At 38.2% G+C, this 23,457-nt stretch overlaps 1 protein-coding gene across 3 annotated transcripts in view; it reads left to right on the plus strand.

Moving 5' to 3' along the window:
- syt12 (synaptotagmin XII) overlaps positions 1-23,457 on the plus strand; it is a 100,730-nt gene that overhangs the window by 22,620 nt on the left and 54,653 nt on the right. For 2 of the 3 annotated variants that reach the window (XM_062064682.1, XM_062064680.1), the window contains one exon: positions 14,745-18,086. In XM_062064682.1, the coding sequence (XP_061920666.1) occupies positions 14,869-18,086 (3,218 nt within the window). In that variant the 5' untranslated portion in view covers positions 14,745-14,868. Of the gene's footprint in view, positions 1-3,843; positions 3,912-14,744; positions 18,087-23,457 lie in introns of all 3 variants that reach the window. The other variant, XM_062064681.1, reaches the window with a different exon arrangement.

Below are 23,457 nucleotides of genomic sequence, written 5' to 3' on the forward strand. Positions count from 1 at the left end.
AACAAAAAGTTTTTAGTTTTTATTTTTTTATTTTAGTTTTTTCAAATCTTTCCTTTCCAATCCATTTTCTACCGCTTGTTACTCTTGGTGTCTCCTAGCCGCTCAGGCAAATCATATTGTCTGAAAATGAATTTTCCCATCGATAACGTGACAATGTTAAATGTTGATGAACATCAATGTTAATGGATGTTAAATGACAAAACAGATTATAAAGACAATCTATATATACACACATATATATATATATATATATATATATATATATATATATATATATATATATATATATATATATATATATATATATATATATATATATATATATATATATATATATATATATATATATACACAGCCTGGCCCCCGGCCAAATTTTTTTAACCCAATGCGGCCCCTGAGTCAAAAAGTTTGGGGACCCCTGCTCTAATGCGACTATTGGTCATATGCCGTGTGGTTCCCGTACGCTGGGGGGCGTTTATTTCCTTTCAGCGTGGATTATTGTATTGGCATAGAGTTGTTTCAGCGAATCATGGAAACAACACTTTTAAATTCATAAGGCTCTGTGGATTGATGGAAGACCGTTCGTGCCCCGGCCGATACCGTTCCAGATGAAGGTTGCTATTGTTCTGGACTATCTTGTCAGTTGTGTGGAATACAGAGTTATTGTTAATCAGTTTGGAGTGCACAAATGCAGGGTGAAGAGGTTTGTGTTAGGCCTGGGCGATATGGCTTGAAAATAATATCTCAGATTTTTACCCCAAAAATTAGATTTACGATTTTTCCGATTTTTTTCCCCCCCTACTTCTTGAAGAACCCATTGAATACAAATCACTGATATTATTCAAAATAAGATTTTCTTTTATTTGATCAAAAACTAGTAGTTTTAAATGACACTGCATAGACTGTATCTTACTCTTAACAAAATTCAAATTTGAATGATGTTGTTCTTTTTAGACCAGGTATAAATTGTACCTTTTTATGGAATAATTTTCAAAGACCCGAATTAGAGCTTCCTCTGGGAAGTAATACTTCTGTCTTAAATAAAATACCTTAGTTAACAAAAATTTAACCCTACATGCAAATAAATAATTGTCTCCAACATTTAGATTAATAAAGTAAAAATGTATAACATCTGTTTTGAATAAAATACTTCTGTAAATAAATGTAGTATTATACATGTACGCAAATAAATAATCAAGTAAAACATTGAGAAGACTATGCTGTAGTTTCAGTAAGTCAAGTGGATAAACGCAGGCTTTTTTGGCGGTGTGCAGAGCGACTGCTTTAGTCGTCATTTTCCACTGCGCTTCTTTCTCATCATACTTGGTATCATCATCAGTGTTCGTAAAATCACTTTTAAAAAGTGATTAATTAACCAAAAATGTAACTGAATAACTAAAGGAATTACTCTTTCATAAATGTAATTAATTACTAGGGAAATTGTCTTTCATAAATTTATTTAAAGGAGCGGTTTGCAATATTTACACAGATGCCTAGAGGGCGCCTACTTTCCAATGTATTTCACACTATATATTCAGCCCTCTTACTGCTTCTCGTACGTAATTGCGTACGTACGTAACACATGCACGCTCATTGCTTTAGGTGTTGTTAGCTACTAATAGCAATTTAGATAGCTGGCGTTAGCTGTCAATGAATTTAAATTCCATCATAACAACATCACTGCAAATCATTTGTTGCTTCTCTTGGACTGCTTTTGTATGTGTGCATGCCCTCCCTGCGTGTGTGTGTTGATGAGACAGAGTGAGTGACTGCTGTAAACACCAATCTATTTATCCTGGTCGGTAAAAAATGTTTATTACATAACCAAAGTACTGACAACAGTTATCTTTTCTTTGGAACATTAGCCATGTTTTGCTAGGTCTGCTGCTAAGGAGGGCGACGAAAGCTCCTAGGGGCAAAAAGTAGGCAGGAGCAAGAGGGAATTTTTTTTATTTATTAAATCGTCTGCAACAAAAAACTTGAATATATCAATAACATTGATATATCCCCCAGGCTTAGTTTGTGTACGCTTTATTATTTGTCTTATAATATACCTGCTTCATTCTCTTCCTTCTCATTCCTATTTTGTATGAGAGTCCGAATTAAGCCGGCATTCGACACCTACCTTCTTAATTAAATCTCTGTTCCTTTTCTTTCTCCGATCGATGCACTTTAAAAAGGTACGTTCTTTTAACTTTTGATGCCAATAAACAGTCTCCTCTTCATTACAATTGTTGCTATGTTTTCATTGAATGGTATCTGCTTCCGGGTTATATCCCGCGTGCTGAGACTGGCGCAGGCGCGATATGAAGGGGTCCCATCCGCCGGCACACACCCACTCGAGGTGTGTTAGTCCGACTTTTCAAAAACCAAACACGATCGGATTGTAGGACGCCCCTTTAGAGACGAAAATGTAAGAAATCGGATTAATTTAATTGCATGGACTGTCTGCCAATGTCACTGCTTTAAGTGAAATTTGTATGTCATTTCTGTATGTCATTTATTCATATAAATATTCAGGATTTATTTGGATAAGGATAATGCAGCCATCATGAGATTATACCAAAATCATTTTTAATTTTGTGTTTAACAACATAGTTAAGCTGGATGGAAGACCATAGATTAATGCAGCAAACATTTTCATTTGCTTTTATGTGTATCCAAAAATTAAGTCTAAGGCTTGATGAAATGTTTTTAATTTAATACAAAATCTGATGTATTCCTTAGGTGTAAATTATACTGTCATCAATGTATTAATAAAGTTGACAAATGTTTTTCAATCAGCTTTGTGTCCGTGGAATAATACAAGTTTGCCAAATACAAACACATCATACAATATCACCAAAGTACTCTATTGATTCGCCAATCAACCTATCCCCAGGTGCATGTCTTTGGAGGTGGGAGGAAGCCGGAGTACCCGGAGGGAACCCACGCAGTCACGGGGAGAACATGCAAACTCCACACAGAAAGATCCCGAGCCCAAGATCTCAGTTCAGCAGAAACATTGGTTAAAAACTCAACATTATTAAGGCACCCTTTCTTTATTTATTTAGATTTTGACTTCTGGACAACATGGAGTATTTTACGATGTTTGTAACTACCCAAAAGTGGCGATATCTGTGACAATTCCAACTTTGCTAAGACATGACGCAACATTTCCTTTACCACTTGTAAACAAACATCCCCCATCCTGACGTGAACTGACACAGCAGCCAAGCAAGCAATAAATTATCAAATGAAATGTGCTGACTCAACCCAATTTAATCCGAGCTCCAGTTGAGCGAGGGGCCCTCCTTGAATTACGCACAGTGCATTCACGCCATTTTCAGACAGAGGGCAGACTTTTCCCAATTAGTATACAATGTCAACGCAAGGCCATATTATCAAACTTTTACTCACTAAATATTAAATAAACATTTAGACCAAAGCTCTTCTATATGACAGGAGTACACCACTGTTTTTGAGAGTGAACGATCTTTAAAATGCAACTGCAGTTTTTACCTGCAAAAACATTAGTTGCTCCCATGTTTTGACATGAACTTGCAGGATTTGATTCAGTTGATTCAGGCTGGTATTCGCTTATGTTTCTATCACTGCAACAGAACCTTTTGTCAGTGTGTACATGCTTGTTGATGGATGTGTGGTGTGATGTGGATCACATGAAGATCCAAAAAACAAGAAAACAAATATAACGTAGCACAGTTATATCGGGCCTAAGGGTGACACGTTCGTCTGAGAATGGTGTTAAATGACATGTTGAGTAAATGTTGGTCTTTATTTAGAATTGCAGATGTGGTGAATCAGCTGCCTTCCTCTGCTCCACTGTGTTGTTGTGCTTGACAGGTTGTCTGTCCTGCCCAGAGATTGGCATTCAGCCACCAGTGCCGAGTGACGAGGCAGTGGGAGAAGGGGTGAGGATTCAGCAGCATGGGGGATCCAGGGGACTGTTGATTGACAGGAACAGTGGCAATGCAACATGTGTGCATGAGGCTGGTAAACAAGACACAGGGTTGGTGCCACTGTTGTTAATGTTTCTGGTTAAGCATAGCTAACAATAAACAAAGTCATAGTTAGGTATGGGGCAGCACGGTGGTAGAGGGGTTAGTGCGTCTGCCTCACAATACGAAGGTCCTGAGTAGTCTTGGGTTCAATCCCGGGCTTGGGATCTTTCTGTGTGGAGTTTGCATGTTCTCCCCGTGACTGCGTGGGTTCCCTCCGGGTACTCCGGCTTCCTCCCACCTCCAAAGACATGCACCTGGGGATAGGTTGATTGGCAACACTAAATTGGCCCTAGTGTGTGAATGTGAGTGTGACTGTTGTCTGCCTATCTGTGTTGGCCCTGCGATGAGGTGGCGACTTGTCCGGGGTGTACCCCGCCTTGCGCCCGATTGTAGCTGTGATAGGCTCCAGCGCCCCCCGCGACCCCAAAGGGAATAAGCGGTAGAAAATGGATGGATGGATAGTTAGGTATGACACACATTTGCAAGTGTAAAAAGAAGTTGGATACAAACATTTGGCCAATGATACTGTGCTCAGGTTCACTTTACATCTAAGGTTCGTAGCATAAGTGCACTGATTCGTGCTCAAGTTTGATACACTTCCTCTCCTTTTGCAAAATGATACTTACTGCGCACTTTGGTGCGGTTGTCTTAGCGCTCACACTGGTATTTTTTTATCATGTGATCCAAGTCTTTTCAGAAATGAACATTTACATAAAATAATGACTTAATTGGACGGCTTTTGTTTCTTATTACCTTATAGTATCTGTCATTAATTACTTGCGAAAGGAGTGGTCACATTATTAAACAAAAGTTCTTCATTAGACACACAAATGTAGTCATTGGTGCACGAATGTGCTGTTTAAATTTAGAAATGTTTTGAGTCTGTCATGTTTTTTTCCAATATACAGCATAGCATTGTTGGTTATCACTAGGGAACCTGCAAAGATGGATCACATTACAGCCTTGGATACGTTGCTTGTGCATCCAATTACACTATGCCGTGCTCTATAGACTACCATTTCCAAAAGTGCGAAAAATGGCGAAGTGCACCAAACTTTGTGTGAAGTGAACCCAAGCACAGTATGATTGGCATTTTGGCCTTGAGTAAATACTCCCTTTTTGTTATTCATCTTTAATCCAAGTTTCTGTCTGATGCGGTACTTGAATATCATATTGTTGTTCTTAGGAGATGATGTACTACGCTCAGTACAACTGGCCTTAAAAGTCCAACACATACTCTATGAAGCGCGGAGAAACCTGAACCTGAGAGAAACGCGACAACAAAATGCGGGACGAGCAATCAATCAATCAAACTTTATTTACTAAGCAATTTTTCATACATATGAAATGTATCGCAAAATGCTTTACAATCTGCGTGTGTATTGTGTATTGCATTTCAATGTTCATATAATTATATTAATATTCTCTGTATATATGTTATTATATTGTTAGTAGGGCTGTCAAATGATTTTTTTTAAATCAGATTAATCACATCTTGGAATTTGGATAAATCATGATTAATCACAGGTGAGTACTAACTTGCATAAGCGAAATTAGCTTAAGAAAAGACCTCAATATTTGTACATAAATGCAATTTTATTGTAAGAATGTCTTCCAGTAACGTTTTCAAAAGTTTTACTTGAATACATGTCATTTATTTTCACAAAACTTGATAAAAGTTTTATCTGAAGTTCTTTCAGGCATCGTTGACCATATAGCGGTTAGGGTATAAAAGCTAAGACGGTCAAAAGAACAATTGCATGATTAATTTAAGTGTGTAAATAATGAATGCAATATTTTTAGTGATTAATCACCAAAGTTAACTCGTTAATTCTGACAGCCCTAATTAGTAGTTATCAAAGTTTTTGTAAGTTATTTACAGTATGTTCAAAGACACGTGTATGTCTCCTTTATTGTTGATTGTTGGTTGTACTGATTGTTGGTTGATAGTGTGGTTTATTGGTTGTGGTGATTTTTGATTGGTTGTGTTTATTTTCGGTGTGTTGGTTTGTTGATTGTCGTTTGGTGGTAGTATTTGTTCAGGTTGATGGTCAGATGTTGGTTGTTGATTGTTGGTTGGTTGTCGGTTGGGCTGGTTAGTTGTTAGTTGTTGTTTGTCAGTTGATGGTTGTGTTGATTGTTGGTGGTGTTCGTTGGTTGTTAATTGTTGGTTGTGTTGATTGGTTGGCTGGTTGTTGTTAATTGTGTTGGGTAATTGTTTTTGGTTGTTTCTTCGGTTGATTGGTAGTCAATTGTTGATTGGTTGTGTTGGTTGATAGTTGGTTGGTTCTTTGTTGACTGTGTTGGTTGACGAAACGTCTTCAGCACACAACAAGTCCATTTGCTTCAAAATTTTTGTTTCCCAGAGTTGTGGGCATCTGACTGAGATACATGTAGATAATGTAGTTTAGTTAAATTTAGTTGTTTATGAATCACATTTACTAAAGCACTACAAATGTTGACATAATTTTTTTCTCAGAGATTGTCATTGTCATTACAATGACCGCTCACAGTTTCACTTGAGCTGATTTATTTATTATTGGAAAACAACGTTTATGATAAATATACAATCATCTGACAGTCAGTGAATTTCATATCAAGTCATTCTGACACTCAGTGGCATGCCTGACAACAGTAATATTTTAAAAGACATTTCTACTTTCCAGAACGTTGTTATGGAAACAAAGGAGAAAACATGACATCATTTAATGAGTTGTCAGTCAAAAGGTTGTGTAAACTTAGCTGTATGTTTCACAGCTACAACATTAACGTTGACACACAATAGCCTGCATATTATACAGTATATACAGTATGAAAGGAAGTCTCTGAGTCTACATTGTGTCATTAGTCAATGTAGTTTTTTCCTGTGCTGTGTTACATGAAGCTTGAAGCTATTTCAGACGACGGTCACACTTTTGTTTCCACATGAACTTGGAAAATGAAGGCAACTTTATTGAGACTACAAAGCAAAAAAATCTATTTATGGCGAGTGTTGATAATGAAAATCCAGGTAATGGTACAAAGCATTCACGTTTCATGTGTTTACTATAGTCCTAATTAGTCATTAAATCCTCGATGGCATTGCGCGAGCCTGTCTCATAAGTGTTTAATTAAAAATCCTCCATGATGAAAGTCAGCCTGATTAATATGCATGTCCTCCTTTCTGCTGCGCTTGGGAACAAGCCTCATTCTTGCTAAAATTGTAAGCAAGTCAACATGACAGCTTGCATAACTTGCTGAAATATATTATAGGGTTCATGAGCCCATTGAAAACATTACAAAAATGTATTTAAATCTAAGAAAGCCCCTAAGTAAATGTCACTTCTAGTTTTCTTTCATGATTATATATGACATTTGTGACGTTCCCTGCGGGTTGTTTGAAATCCTTAGTAAACATGCTGCATGTAATACAGATAATCTGAAAGTCTTATATTCATTAGACAAATGCTCAATGACTTATGACAATTAGTATAGAGGTTTAGCTTGATAGCATCCATGTTTTTTTTACCAATCTTGTTCAACTTGTACACAGAGGCATGTCAGTCCCTTAAAGGTGTGTACAAAATCTAATGATGATTGGACTAAACCCCCTCAAGTTGCAGTGGGTGTTTTGTAGTACACACAATGAGCCACTAACTGCATGCGAGAAATTTCAAGTAAATCTGACTTGTAATGGGCTAAACTTTGGGGGTAAAATAACAGCGCCACTAATTAGTAGCGTGCATATGGCATATCCAATGTACGTTAGCATCGAGCTAGCGCATTTCTTTTAAGTTGGAATGTCACTTACATTACATCTCATGTAATGTAAATTGACATACTTTATTTATATGTGTTCAGTTTTTAAATTGAATGACTTTAATGCAGCTGAGATAGGCTCCAGCGACCCCAAAAGGGACAAGCGGTAGAAAATGGATGCATGAGTGGACTTTTAAAAGGCTCTCAAATTGGAACAACCTGTTATCTGTCTGCTAAGCTAGCAAGAAGAAACATTAGTGGGAGCACAACAGACTGCTTGTACCAGAGTTCTTATATCGGCTATTTTTAGATACAGGCCGTTATAACCGATACTTGTTTTTTGCGGATTTCAAACAGATATCAATATTGGGTTGGGACACACCTTGTATATAGCAGGGGTCGCCAACATTTTTTCTTCTGAGAGTTACTTTCACAAAATGAAAATGACGAAGAACTACTCTTTTGTAAAGATGTGTTTCCATAGCTTATTTCAACCCATTATTTCTAATGAATTTCACATTATCACCTAAAAAAACACAAATGCTGATGGCAGACTACAATAAAAAAAACATGAGAAAAAAAACAAGTACAGTGGAACCTCAATTTAGAACTTAATACTTAATTGGTTCTTGGTTCGGCAACCGAAATTTTGTATAGTGAAACAATGTAAACATAAATCATTGGTTTTAGCTTCACCAAAAGTCCCTATCCTATATTACAAAATTCACACTTTGAAGACACTGTAATATATATGTACTGTATATGTGTCAAACCAACATAACAAGTGGGTAATGGCTCAACAGTCTCTTTTTTTATCCAAACACATCATCAACAGCCCGCTTAACTGTCAGTGTGTCCGCACCCACAGAAGCCCCTTTGGTGCTGTCCAAAATGGTACCAAATATGTTGCTACTATAAAAAACAAGAAAGGAAAATAATTGTATTTTGTGTCCTTGAATATTTGTGGCATTTGTTGAACAGTCTGGTCAGCATGGTGACTTTTGGGCATCAAGTCGCAATATAAATGGCGGGCCTTCTCTCAAATGATAGCCTCGGAACTGCTATCGCCAGCTAGCTGCTTCTCATTTAGCTACATTAGCAACAGCTTTTCCACCTGGTCTTGCACTTTCTCTCCGTCCTTCCGAAGATATTTAAATCCTTGGGCAAAGTCAGCAACCATATAAACGTCCTTTTTTGATCAAGGTTGCAATTTGTGAGACAATCCATGTGCCATTGGCGCTACTGCAGCCGTCAATTCCGCCAAATATGCAATCAGGATGTGACTTCTGGGGCCTGCTCCTTTTAAAATGGTGTGTACAAGAAGCAATGTCGTCAAAATGACAGCCCCCATAGAGCTTCTAGCATCACACAAAATGAATAAATAAATGAATGAAGCGATCATACACCGAGACATGAGTCGCACACTGAGGCATATTTGGCTCGAGCTTAACGCTTGTAGACTGAAAAGAAAGCAAATAGAGGTGTCCATGAATCAAGGTTCCACTGTATGAACAAAACTTAGACAGGCAAAGCAACGAGCTGGGCAGAATTGGTTTCCAAACATAGACATAGGACAAGACAACAATAAGTCCCACTCTAGTCTGAGCCACTTGTACATGCAACACATATTTGTATATATCATTTCAAAGTGTATTCACAGTAAGAACCACGGGGGGCCATATAGTGAACAGCTGAAAGTTCTGTCAAACAATAGGAGCCCGGACATGAAGGTCTTGGTGCCATCACGTTGAAGCTTTGTGGGCCATAAATCTGTAATACGAAGAACACAACCTGTCAAGTAACGTGATTGAAATTGAAAAGCAATAGCATTTATCCTGGCAGTCAATGAATAATAGAAGAAAGAATGTGTGAAAATCAAACAAGTGACAGAAGACTATCAGATATTAAGGACAAATAATCATGTATCTGAGCTAACTTTGTGAGCTAATAGCTAAACGAAACAACAACTGTAACAACAGCTCTTTAGAATTTTAGTGAATCTGCAAAAAACTAACCTGTGCTGTTTATTGGAATTACCATCAGAAATCTGAATATTTTATTCCATTTCAGATTAATTATTTACAGTTGAATTCATGTATTTTTCAAATAAAGTCTCACAGGACAATCTACGAAGCTAGGATATTTGTCCAAATATTTCAATATCATGGAAGACCAAGGCAACAATTCAGAAGAAAGAAAAACATCCACTAAATGAAGTTCAGGTTTTGTTTTTCTTTCACTTGTGAATGGTGACAAGTCTTTCCGTATCTCAGCACCAGCTGGACTGACGACAAAACACAGATATGGCAGGATGCTACATTCCTGTCACAACGACTTTGGAATGAAGAAAATATATTCTTTAAAACCATTTATGCACTGCTGTACCAAAAACTACAGACAGCAAGTTTCCATCCATCCATCCATCCATTTTCTGCCGCTTGTAATAATTAAAAACTAAATAAATGTTATTTGTATGATTGAGCTAATTGGTCTACAAGCAATGGACTGCAAGACTCATAGTACGAAATAATTAGACCGGTTCTCTTTTGTTTTTAACAGGCATGACGGCGCGCTGTCGTCACGTTGTGACAGACATTGTGAGTCAAGGCAGGTGGCCAAATACTTTTGGCAATATAGTGTATACAGTATATATGTATGGACTGTATATACAGTGGGGCAAAAAAGTATTTAGTCAGCCACCCATTGATTGCCAATGGGTGGCTGACTAAATACTTTTTTGCCCCACTGTATATATATATATATATATATATATATATATGTGATGAGGTGGCGACTTGTCCAGGGTGTACCCTGCCTTCCGCCCGAATGCAGCTGAGATAGGCTCCAGCACCCCCCGCGACCCCAAAAGGGACAATATATATATATATATATATATATATATATATATATATATATATATATATATATATATATATATATATATATATATATATATATATATATATATATATATATATATATATATATATATATATATATATATATATATATAAAATGTGTATATATATATATATATATATATATATGTATATATATAATGTGTATATATAATGTGTATGTACACTACCGTTCAAAAGTTTGGGGTCACCCAAACAATTTTGTGGAATAGCCTTCATTTCTAAGAACAAGAATAGACTGTCGAGTTTCAGATGAAAGTTCTCTTTTTCTGGCCATTTTGAGCGTTTAATTGACCCCACAAATGTGATGCTCCAGAAACTCAATCTGCTCAAAGGAAGGTCAGTTTTGTAGCTTCTGTAACGAGCTAAACTGTTTCCAGATGTGTGAACATGATTGCACAAGGGTTTTCTAATCATCAATTAGCCTTCTGAGCCAATGAGCAAACACATTGTACCATTAGAACACTGGAGTGATAGTTGCTGGAAATGGGCCTCTATACACCTATGTAGATATTGCACCAAAAACCAGACATTTGCAGCTAGAATAGTCATTTACCACATTAGCAATGTATAGAGTGTATTTCTTTAAAGTTAAGACTAGTTTAAAGTTATCTTCATTGAAAATAAGGACATTTCAATGTGACCCCAAACTTTTGAACGGTAGTGTATAAAGCTCAAAACCAACTGCTAATGCTGTGGTTATTTATAGACATTCTTCTCGGCAGTTAACTCTTTAATGTCCAGTTGTCAACAATAGCATCTTTTAATGGAGGTAAGTACCGTACAGTTCCTACTTGGTAGACGTTAGGGGACAATGACTCCAATGACACAATGTCTATTGGAGGCCAGTTTTAATTTACTTCTTTTATAATTTGTGTTCTAATTCACTATTGATATACTTTGATATTTGATGTGTTATTACATTATTATGTGATATTATTTTTTATTTCTGTATTTGGCACCTAATATATTTGATTTTTTTTCATTCTGTTCTGCACTTTGGTTAGTGGTTTTTAAATGTGCCATACAAATGAGGTTGGCTTAGCTTTACTGTTTGCAAACCAGAGTGGTATCTGTGCAAAATTTACATTAATGAGAATTATTGATGTTTCGCTGTTGTCTGTTCTAAATGATTTAGGGTTATGCATAGTAAGCAGATACGGTTATAATATATTCAAATACTTTGATGATCATTTTTAACAAGGATAAGTACTAACGCCTCATCAAAGTCAACAACAAAGCTAAAAGTGTTAAAAATAAAGTGCTTTGTAGAAATGGATCTGAATGTGCATGGATCATAAGACATCAACATCATGGCTTTCACATTTTGTTAGATATTAACAAGTCAAGAAACTTCTGCTTTGTAGCTCTCAAATCAAAACGGTACTGAAATGTTAGAAAGACAGGATGAGTGTGACCTAGTTAGTGAGCTAGAACTACTAATGTATTCATATCAGCTCATGTAGGCTTTTTATTATAGTAAGGCTAAATCCCTCTTTTGTACTTACACATCCATATACCATTGTTGTGTTTTTTTCTTAAAACTACTTTCCTTTGCCGTAATTATCCACTTGTCATTGAGATTGCATAATATCTGTTACATAATGAAAACTAGCACAAGAATAGCAGTCAGTTCTGAATAACACTACTGTTGTTGCAGTTAGAATGGTTTAGGACAGAGGTCTTCAACAGGGGGTCCGCGATCCGTAGAGGGGGGGTGGGGGGGTGAGCCACTGCAAGTTTTGTAGACTTTTTTCTTTTAATAATTCCCCACAAATGTAAATATCTTTAAATATACATTCACATTGATCAACACACTGTAGTGAACAGATAGAGGACGCAGAAGACGCTTTTCAATCAGCAAATGCACAGTGACATACAGAAGCTCTATTCACCTGTCCCTCCAACAATCGCCCCTATCGCTGCTGTGCCAATCAATGACAAGGCTATGTCAGGTTCCCTGTGATTAGCCGAGAGCCCATTCTCAGCTAGCAGTTAGTTTATGTTCAAGTCTTTAGATCGGAAACATGTATTGTTTTGTAATTCGACAAAAAACACAAGCAAACTCAATAGATTTGCCTTTATGCTAATTTTGGGTTTATTTATATATATATATATATATATATATATATATATATATATATATATATATATATATATATATATATATATATATATATATGTATATATATGTGTGTATATATGTATATATGTGTGTATATATTTATATATATGTGTATATATTTATATATATGTGTGTATATGTATATATATATGTGTGTATATATATATATATGTATATATATGTGTGTATATGTATATATATGTGTGTATGTATATATGTATATATATGTGTGTATATATATATATATATATGTATATATATGTGTGTATATGTATATATATGTGTGTATGTATATATGTATATATATGTGTATATGTATAGATATGTATATATATATATGTATGTATGTATATATGTATGTATATCTATGTATATGTATGTATATATATATGTTTATATGTATATATATATGTATATATATACATGTATGTATATGTATATGTGTGTGTATATATATATATATATATATATATATATATATATATATATATATATATATATATATATATATATATATATATATATATATATATATGTATATATTATTGTATAGAGAATGGATAAATATGGAATTTATAAAAAATCAAACTAAATATATTATGACTACATAAATATATTACAGATAATAGGAAATACCTTTTATCCATTTGTTAATTTTCTATAGCACTGTCCTCATTCGAGTCTCATCAGTCCGCGCTGACTTTGGGTGAGTTGGGTTGCAGCCTTGATTCATATATACAAACAAGTAGCTCCTAAATCTAAGTCTTAAGTATTCACTCCTTCCGGCCATTTGGACTCTACCGGGGGTCAGCAACCCGCTGCTCTCGAGCCGCATGCGGCTCTTTAGTGCCACCCTAGTGGCTCCCGGGAGTATTTTTAAAAATGGATTGAAAATGTAAAAAGATGGGGGAAGTAATGTTACAGTTACAGTTGTTTTAGTATGTTTTTTGTTTGAGGACAAACACGACACAAAACTTCCCAATTGTTAGAAAGCCCACTGTTTAATATGTTTGTGTGTATGCTTCACTGATGAGAGTATTTGCTGAACATCGTTTTGTCCTACTAATTTTGGCGGTTCTTGAACTCACCATAGTGTTGACTGTGACGCAACAGTTTGTTTACATGTAAAATCTTCCACTCCTTTGTCTCATTTTGTCCACCAAAAATGTCATGCTGTGTGTGAATGCACAAAGGTGTGCTTTGTTGACGTTATTGACTTGTTGGAGTGCGAATCAGGCATACTCTGTCAGTGCATGACAGTGCAAGCTAAGCAATGCTAATATGCTATTCAGGCTAGCTGTATGTACATATTGCATCATTATGCCTCATTTGTAGGTATTTTTGAGCTCATTTATTTTCCTTTACTTTTATCCTCTTTGTATATAATTTAGTTTTGCATTTCTCATGACACATTATCTGTATGTAATATTGGCTGCATTTCTGACAGTTGTTTGTGTGCCATGTTGTTCCAGACCACAGCAAACATTACCTAGCTTGCCAAAGATTGTAATAAATCTATTAAAAGAAGACAGCCTGCCGTTTCCTTTAACATGGACACACACATCTATACCTTGGCCATTCTAAGCCAATCATTTCCAGGAGTTATCTCACCTTCTGAGTAGTCTCTGATTTACTAATGGTTTCTAATGTTGTAAAAATGTGTAGAATAAATATTACATTTCAACATTTCTGTCAACGAAGATTTGCCAACGTTTTAGGTTGCCGATCCCTGGACTATACAATTAGCATATGCATTTTTATGTGTCTAATAACATGAGTCTGATGTACTCTGCCCTTCGAGTAGGAGAGAAAGTTTTCCACCTAATGGGAATAAGGTGGCACTACTGCTACAACATTGATCTCAGATGGTATTGTGTGTTTTTTAGCAAAAGTTCTTATGTCAGCTACATCCAATAGCTTTGACAGCAAAAGATAAAATAGCTCTTGTGTTTGCTCTTGCAGGTCCAGTGCACCTACATGCTGGAAATTTGAGGTGTCGTTGTCAGACTACAATTGGTTCCTGTAGTCAGCATCTTCATGGAGGTGTTTTCGGTCCACTGACTGAGAAGAACTACTCTCAGCAGCCATGTCAGCCTGCGGCACATTCACGGAGCATGTGTGGAAACCAGGCGAGTGCAAGAACTGCTTCAAGCCAAAGAGTCTGCACTCCCTAGCACTGAGCGGCAGGGAGAAGCTCCGGTCCGAACAGAGACTTCCAACGACGCAGCAGCAGATTCCGCCCCATGCCAGGACCAAGACCAACTTTTACCTTGCCAGCGGGAGTGCCAGCTCCGGACAGTTCCGTCCACCGGTGGCAAAGAAACCAACTATTGCCGTGAAGCCCACTATGATGCTTCCGTGCTCTTTGTCGGGGTTGGGTCCAACAAATGTCATAGAACCTGGCAAAACATCTGCCCCAATGGTCTGGAATCAGAGTGGAGTAAACCGTAAGAGGACCTACAGTCCAAGCAATAACAATGAGCGAGACAGTACCAATGAGATTGAGGGTTACGAGCAGTTTAGACCAAGGACCCCAAGTGGAAATAACAATAGCGGACTGACTGATGTCTTAAAAGAGATTGTGGGGTTAGCCCCTGGTCCTAGCCTATCTCCCGTCTCAAAGGACTTGTTTTGGGGACGAATCAGTAGCTCATACCGCAAGTCGCTAGAAAGAGGCCTTCCAGCTCCTAGTTGTTTGGCTATGGGAAGTTGCATTAGTGGTGGTGGTACCAGTCAAAAAAGGGTATCCCTTAGTGATAGCACAGAGATTATTAGCTCAGAGGGTGGGCGCTTCTGCTATCCTGAATTTTCGAGTGAGGAGGAAGATGATGAAGATGACGAGGAAGAAGATGAGTACGAAAGAGACAATGAACACGAGAGCTGGGACGAAAGTGATGAAGAGTTACTTGCTATGGAGATCCGCATGAGAGGCCAGCCACGATTTGCAAATTTCCGAGCTGCCACATTGTCCCCAGTGCCCTTTGCTGCAGGCAAAAAGTGGAACACCGTTCCACTACGCAATCGTTCTTTACAACGGATTTGTGCAGTGGATTATGATGATAGCTATGATGAAATTTTGAATGGGTACCCATCCATGGACTCCACTGGAGTGATTCTGACTTATGGGGTTCATGACAGTCAAGGCAGTGGTTTCCTTACCAATTCAGAGTCTACAGTTTCTCCAGGGTCCTCATCATCTTTACCCGAGGACTCTCAGACTGCATCTAGCAGTGAGAGCAGTATCTCCGGTGTTCATCGAAATGGATTGCAATCCCCTGCACCATTAAAATCCCATGTTACTTGTACTTCTCCAGCAAAAAAAGAGCCACCTCACAAAGCGCAGAGTCCTGTGAAGGTTACAGAGACTCATAAGGCTGTTCTGGCTATCAGATTAGATGACAAGGATCAGTCAGTATTGATGCCTCAAGCCCTTCCAGGTCAACCAGTGACTATTAGTTTCAGTCCCACAGAAGAACAAGCTAAACCGTACCGTGTGGTCAATTTAGAAAAGTCACTTATTTGTAAACCTTACACTGTTGTAGATGTTTCAGCTTCCATGACCAAGAAAGATGAATATATAAAGGACTCCGCCCTGAAGCACAAAAACAAATCAGTGCCCTCCAGCCCAATATCTCCAATGTCTCCAATGTCCCCTAGTATTTTAACTTCTCCTGGGTTGCCAGCCTCTGTCGTCCACTCAAATGGGTCCAGAAAAAAAATAGGGAGCATGTGTTACCAAGAAGTATGGACATCAAGCACGAGCCCTCGCCAAAAGATCCCCAAAGTTGATTTGGGAAATGGGAGCACCGCTGGTCAGTCTATAGCTTCTCAATACTTCAGCCACAAATCAGCTCCGACATCTCCAGTTGCTGGGCTATCTTCTTCCCGAACGGTACCCGTAAAATCTCCCAATTTATCTGAGATTAAGTTCAACAGTTTCAATAATGCAGGCATGCCTCCTTTTCCCATTATCATACGAGATGAGCCAGCATATGCTCGCAGCTCTAAAAATGCTGTAAAGGTACCAATCGTTATCAATCCAAGTGCTTATGACAACTTAGCCGTGTACAAGAGCTTCCTGGGTGTCAGTGGGGAGCTGACACAGTCAAAGGGGGTTGGCAGTCGGGCTACCAGCCATACCTACGAAGAAATTGGATCCTCCGAGAGTTTCCAGTCTACCTCGACGGAAAAATCCCTTTTTGGCAAAAGCACATTTGAGAGAGCATCTTTGGAAGATTCAAAAGGTTCACTCCCAGCAGGAATTAAAGCACCCAATCTACAACCCAGAACCACTACAGATTCGCTTACAGTGACTCATACTGTGGTGAACCCTCCAGGTGGGGCTCTTTCACCCACTGTATCGGCTGAAAACACACCTAAAAGTAGCTGTGCTGTGATTACACACAGTTGCAGTAAAAATAATGATATAGGGCAATCTTCTGGTGTAGTCGTAAACCATCAAGTGGAGGCCAGTGCCGTTCTCTCACAGATAGTGGCCTCCATCCAGCCTCCCCAGTCTCCTCCAGACACACCTTCAGCTCATGACAAATCTTCCAGTTCTGAGGAGCTTTATGCCCTTCCACCTGATGCCATGAAAGAGACCCCCACAAGACCCAAGTCTCTATTCTCTACTAATGACGCAATAGTTGTCAAGCCTATTAAAGACACGCTCTCAAAAGTGATGTCTAAGTCTCAGAGCGCGTCTGCTGCCCTCCCACTTTGCACCAGCAGGTTACAGCAAAACCCTCCTTTCCCCCCACCGAGGTCCACATCATCCCCTTATCATGCTTCAAACATCCTCCAAAGACATTTCAGCAACTGGACAAAGAGCTCTGCCTCTAGTTCTCCTATGCGTCCTGTTGAAGGTGAAACAAGTTTAAACGGGGATGGGAAGCGTAATACACCAGAGAGCTCGAAACCCAAACGGTGGATCTCCTTTAAGAGCTTTTTCCGTCGACGAAAAGATGAGGACGAGCACAGAGAGAAGTCAGAGAAAGAAAAAGAGAAAGGCAAGTTGGTCGGGCTCGACGGAACCGTCATTCATATTCTTCCACCACCCCCGATTCAGCAGCAACACTGGTTCTCAGAGGCCAAATCTGAGGATCCCACACAGAAACCAACCATCGTGTTTACCTATAAAAAGGAAAGTGGTGGTATGGCAGATGGAGAAGGAGAACCACAAGTAGAAGAATGCAAGGAGACTGCATTGCTGTCACCCAATGATGGCCAGGAGGACAGACCATTGAGACTTGGTCAAGCAGCAACATCAGAGTTCACTGGAGTCACTGGCGTCAACTACAAAAGGTATTTTTCTAAGAATTTGTACTTTTTCCCTCATACCAAACTAAAAGATCTTACATGATGTCAAAATTCTTAAGTTTACTTTAATGACAACAATAGACTGTAAAATGCAGTAGATATTAGGGCTGTGAATCTTTGAGTGTCCCACAATTCGATTCAATATCGATTCTTGGGGTCACGATTCGATTCAAAATCGATTTTTTTTTTTTAATTCAACACGATTCTTGATTCAAAACGATTCTCTATTCATTCAATACATAGGATTTCAGCAGGATCTACCCCAGTCTGCTGACATGCAAGCAGAGTAGTAGATTTTTGTAAAAAGCTTTTATAATTGTAAAGGAAAATGTTTTATCAACTGATTGCAATAATGTAAATTTGTTTTAACTATTAAATGAACCAAAAATATGACTTATTTTATCTTTGTGAAAATATTAGACAGTGTGTTGTCAAGCTTATGAGATGCGATGCAAGTGTAAGCCACTGTGACACTATTGTTCTTTTTTTTTTTTTTTTTATAAATGTCTAATGATAATGTCAATGAGGGATTTTTAATCACTGCTATGTTGAAATTGTAACTGATATTGATATTGTTGTTGATAATATTCATTTTTGTTTCACTACTTTTGGTTTGTTCTGTGTCGTGTTTGTGCCTCCTCTCAATTGCTCTGTTTATTGCAGTTCTGAGTGTTGCTGGGTCGGGTTTGGTTTTGGAATTGGATTGCGTTGTTATGGTATTGCTGTGTATTGTTTTGTTGGATTGATTAATTTAAAAAAATTAAAAAAATTAAAATAAAAATTAAATTAAAAAAAAAAAATTAAAAAATCGATTTTTTTTAAATGAGAATCGATTCTGAATTGCACAACGTGAGAATCGCGATTCGACTTCGAATCAATTTTTTTCCTCACCCCTAGTAGATATGGATATGATGTAGGGTTGGGCGATTATATGATCTTGATTAGTGATCGTGGTTAATTTCAGTTCGATCATAGTGATCAGCTCTTAGCACATATTAGCTCGAACAAAGATGGCTGTTAGAAGATACCGCAGTAGTAAACAATAGGGAAGCACCAATGCTCGGTGTAATCCTGCACGAAACATCCATACATTTTCTACCGCTTGTCCCTTACGGCAGTGGTCCCCAACCACCAGTCCGTGGATTGATTGGTACCGGGCCGCACAAGAAATAAAAATAAAAATATTTTTTATTTTTTTATTCATCCATCCATCCATCCATCCATCTTCTTCCGCTTATCCGAGGTCGGGCCGCGGGGGCAGCAGCCTAAGCAGGGAAGCCCAGACTTCCCTCTCCCCAGCCACTTCGTCCAGCTCTTCCCGGGGGATCCCGAGGCGTTCCCAGGCCAGCCGGGAGACATAGTCTTCCCAACGTGTCCTGGGTCTTCCCCGTGGCCTCCTAACGGTCGGACGTGCCCATAACACCTCCCTAGGGAGGCGTTCGGGTGGCATCCTGACCAGATGCCCGAACCACCTCATCTGGCTCCTCTCGATGTGGAGGAGCAGCGGCTTTACTTTGAGCTCCCCCCGGATGACAGAGCTTCTCACCCTATCTCTAAGGGAGAGCCCCGCCACCCGGCGGAGGAAAGTCATTTCGGCCGCTTGTACCCGTGATCTTGTCCTTTCGGTCATAACCCAAAGCTCATGACCATAGGTGAGGATGGGAACGTAGATCGACCGGTAAATTGAGAGCTTTGCCTTCCGGCTCAGCTCCTTCTTCACCACAACGGATCGATACAGCGTCCGCATTACTGAAGACGCCGCACCGATCCGCCTGTCAATCTCACCATCCACTCTTCCCTCACTCGTGAACAAGACTCCGAGGTACTTGAACTCCTCCACTTGGGGCAGGGTCTCCTCCGCAACCCGGAGATGGCACTCCACCCTCTCCCGGGCGAGAACCATGGACTCGGACTTGGAGGTGCTGATTCTCATCCCAGTCGCTTCACACTCAGCTGCGAACCGATCCATTGAGAGCTGAAGATCCTGGCCAGATGAAGCCATCAGGACCACATCATCTGCAAAAAGCAGAGACCTAATCGTGCAGCCACCAAACCGGATCCCCTCAACGCCTTGACTGCTCCTAGAAATTCTGTCCATAAAACTTTATCAAATCAACATAAAAAACACAAGATACACTTACAATTAGTGCACCAACCCAAAAAACCTCCCTCCCCCATTTACAGTCATTCACACTCATTCGCACAAAATGGTTGTTTCTTTCTGTTATTAATATTTCTGGTTCCTACATTATATATCAATATAGATCAATACAGTCTGCAGGGATACAGTCCGTAAGCACGCATGATTGTGTCAGGTGCAAGCCTGGCTCAGGGAGGAGGACGCCCCTGCCATGCAGAGTCCCCAGGGATTGTACCAACTAGTCCTTTCAACAAATTCAAATTTTATGACAAAACAAAAAAAATAAAAAATAAAATACCATACAAACTGTTCTGGTTAGAAAGTGTTAACAAAGTACAAAGAAGAAGACTCCTGATGGACATTTTAAACCTTATCAAAAATTAGATAATCTTATTCATGTCATAATGTGAATCACAACTTACTTAAACATTTATTCACAAGAACTTTAATATGTATTATTTACGGTTTTAAATTGTGTTACGAATTGAGAACAGGAAGTAAACAAATGTGTAATGAAAAAGGGGTAGGATTAAATAAATTCTGCTTTTTCCTAATCCTGTTTGGACAAGCTGTAATGAGAAACTGGAAGTATAAGATGTATCTTATTGTCATTGTTTGTATGTTCAAAATAAACGAAAGCCATTTAAACCACATAAAGCAAATGCTCTGAGTTTCAAGTAAAATAAAGCACACACAAGGATGCATCAGGTATAAATCCAACACCGGTGGTCAAACTATAGTATTAGAAGTTGTCAAGTTATCTTTAACCTACGAATAAAGATGTTTAGTGCTGCATCTGTAATCGCTTCCACAAGTAGATAGCATTAGCAGTAGTAGCACAGTGTTTTTCACGCAGCTTTTAGACAACAAGTAGTCATCATATTTGCAAAAGAAACATATCACCTGGCACGTACACGCCATTTGGGATATGTTCAATTTCGTATTTTAGAGTTAGTTTTGTATTTTGAGCTGGCCGTGTGTCCCGGAGGCAGTAACAAAGAAGAGGGCAATGCTGCCTGCTAGAGTGCTAGGTTGATTCCGTCCACGTTTCTGTTGACGTGTAAATCATAGGGCTCATGGTTGACATTTATTTTGCTGCCTTCAGCTATGCATTTAGCTCTACATTTGGTCATTCTGTTCATATTTATGATTTTGTTGACTTCTCAATACTTTGTATCCAGAAATGGGGCAGAAAAATGTGGACTACGATAGGCTGTTGTCACGAAAATATCCACCATGCTTGATCAAGCTTATATACGCTCACAGCTGATCACCATGATCTACTTAAAATTCATTACGATCAACGATTATATAATCGTCCAGCCCTAATATGACGCATACACAAATATACTTGTTGTGCCTGGTGCTTACGCATCATTGAATTGTATGTATATATATATATTAGGGGTGTGGGAAAAAATCGATTCGAATTCAAATCGCGATTCTCACGTTGTGCGATTCAGAATCGATTCTCTTTTTTTTTTAAATCGATTTTTATTTATTTATTTATTTTTAAATGTATTTATTTAAAAAAAAAAAAAAATTTAAATTAATCAATCCAACAAAACAATACACAGCAATACCATAACAATGCATTCCAATTCCAAAACCAAACCCGACCCAGCAACACTCAGAACTGCAATAAACAGAGCAATTGAGAGGACACACAAACGCGACACAGAACAAACCAAAAGTAGTACAACAAAAATGAATATTATCAACAACAGTATCAATATTAGTTACAATTTCAACATAGCAGTGATTAAAAACCCCTCATAGACATTATCATTATACATTTTTAAGAAATAAAAAAAAAGAACAATAGTGTCACAGTGGCTTACACTTGCATCCCATCTCATAAGCTTGACAACACACTGTCCAATATTTTCACAAAGATAAAATAAGTCATATTTTTGGTTCATTTAATAGTTAAAACAAATGTACATTATTGCAATCAGTTGATAAAACATTGTCCTTTACAATTATAAAAGCTTTTTACAAAAATCTACTACTCTGCTTGCATGTCAGCAGACTGGGGTAGATCCTGCTGAAATCCTATGTATTTAATGAATAGAGAATCGTTTTGAATCGGGAAAAAAAATCGTTTTTGAATCGAGAATCGTGTTGAATTGAAAAAAAAAAAAAAATCGATTTTGAATCGAATCGTGACCCTAAGAATCGATATTGAATCGAATCGTGGGACACCCAAAGATTCACAGCCCTAATATATATGTATATATACATATGTTTATGTATATACAAACCCCGTTTCCATATGAGTTGGGAAATTGTGTTAGATGTAAATATAAACGGAATACAATGATTTGCAAATCATTTTCAACCCATATTCAGTTGAATATGCTACAAAGACAACATATTTGATGTTCAAACTGATAAAAAAAAAAAATGTTTGCAAATAATCATTAACTTTAGAATTTGATGCCAGCACCACATGACAAAGAAGTTGGGAAAGGTGGCAATAAATACTGATAAAGTTGAGGAATGCTCATCAAACACTTATTTGGAACATCCCACAGGTGAACAGGCAAATTGGGAACAGGTGGGTGCCATGATTGGGTATAAAAGTAGATTCCATGAAATGTCATTCACAAACAAGGATGGGGCGAGGGTCACCACTTTGTCAACAAATGCGTGAGCAAATTTTTGAACAGTTTAAGAAAAACCTTTCTCAACCAGCTATTGCAAGGAGTTTAGGGATTTCACCATCTACGGTCCGTAATATCATCAAAGGGTTCAGAGAATCTGGAGAAATCACTGCACGTAAGCAGCTAAGCCCGTGACCTTGTATCCCTCAGGCTGTACTGCATCAACAAGCGACATCAGTGTGTAAAGGATATCACCACATGGGCTCAGGACCACTTCAGAAACCCACTGTCAGTAATACAGTTGGTCGCTACATCTGTAAGTGCAAGTTAAAACTCTCCTATGCAAGGCGAAAACCGTTTATCAACAACACCCAGAAACGCCGTCGGCTTCGCTGGGCCTGAGCTCATCTAAGATGGACTGATAGAAAGTGGAAAAGTGTTCTGTGGTCTGATGAGTACACATTTCAAATTGTTTTTGGAAACTGTGGACGTCGTGTCTTCCGGACCAAAGAGGAAAAGAACCATCCGGATTGTTATAGGCGCAAAGTAGAAAAGCCAGCTTGTGTGATGGTATGGGGGTGTATTAGTGCCCAAGACATGGGTAACTTAC

The sequence above is a fragment of the Entelurus aequoreus genome, linkage group LG12, assembly GCF_033978785.1.
Source record: "Entelurus aequoreus isolate RoL-2023_Sb linkage group LG12, RoL_Eaeq_v1.1, whole genome shotgun sequence".
Lineage (NCBI taxonomy): Eukaryota > Metazoa > Chordata > Actinopteri > Syngnathiformes > Syngnathidae > Entelurus > Entelurus aequoreus.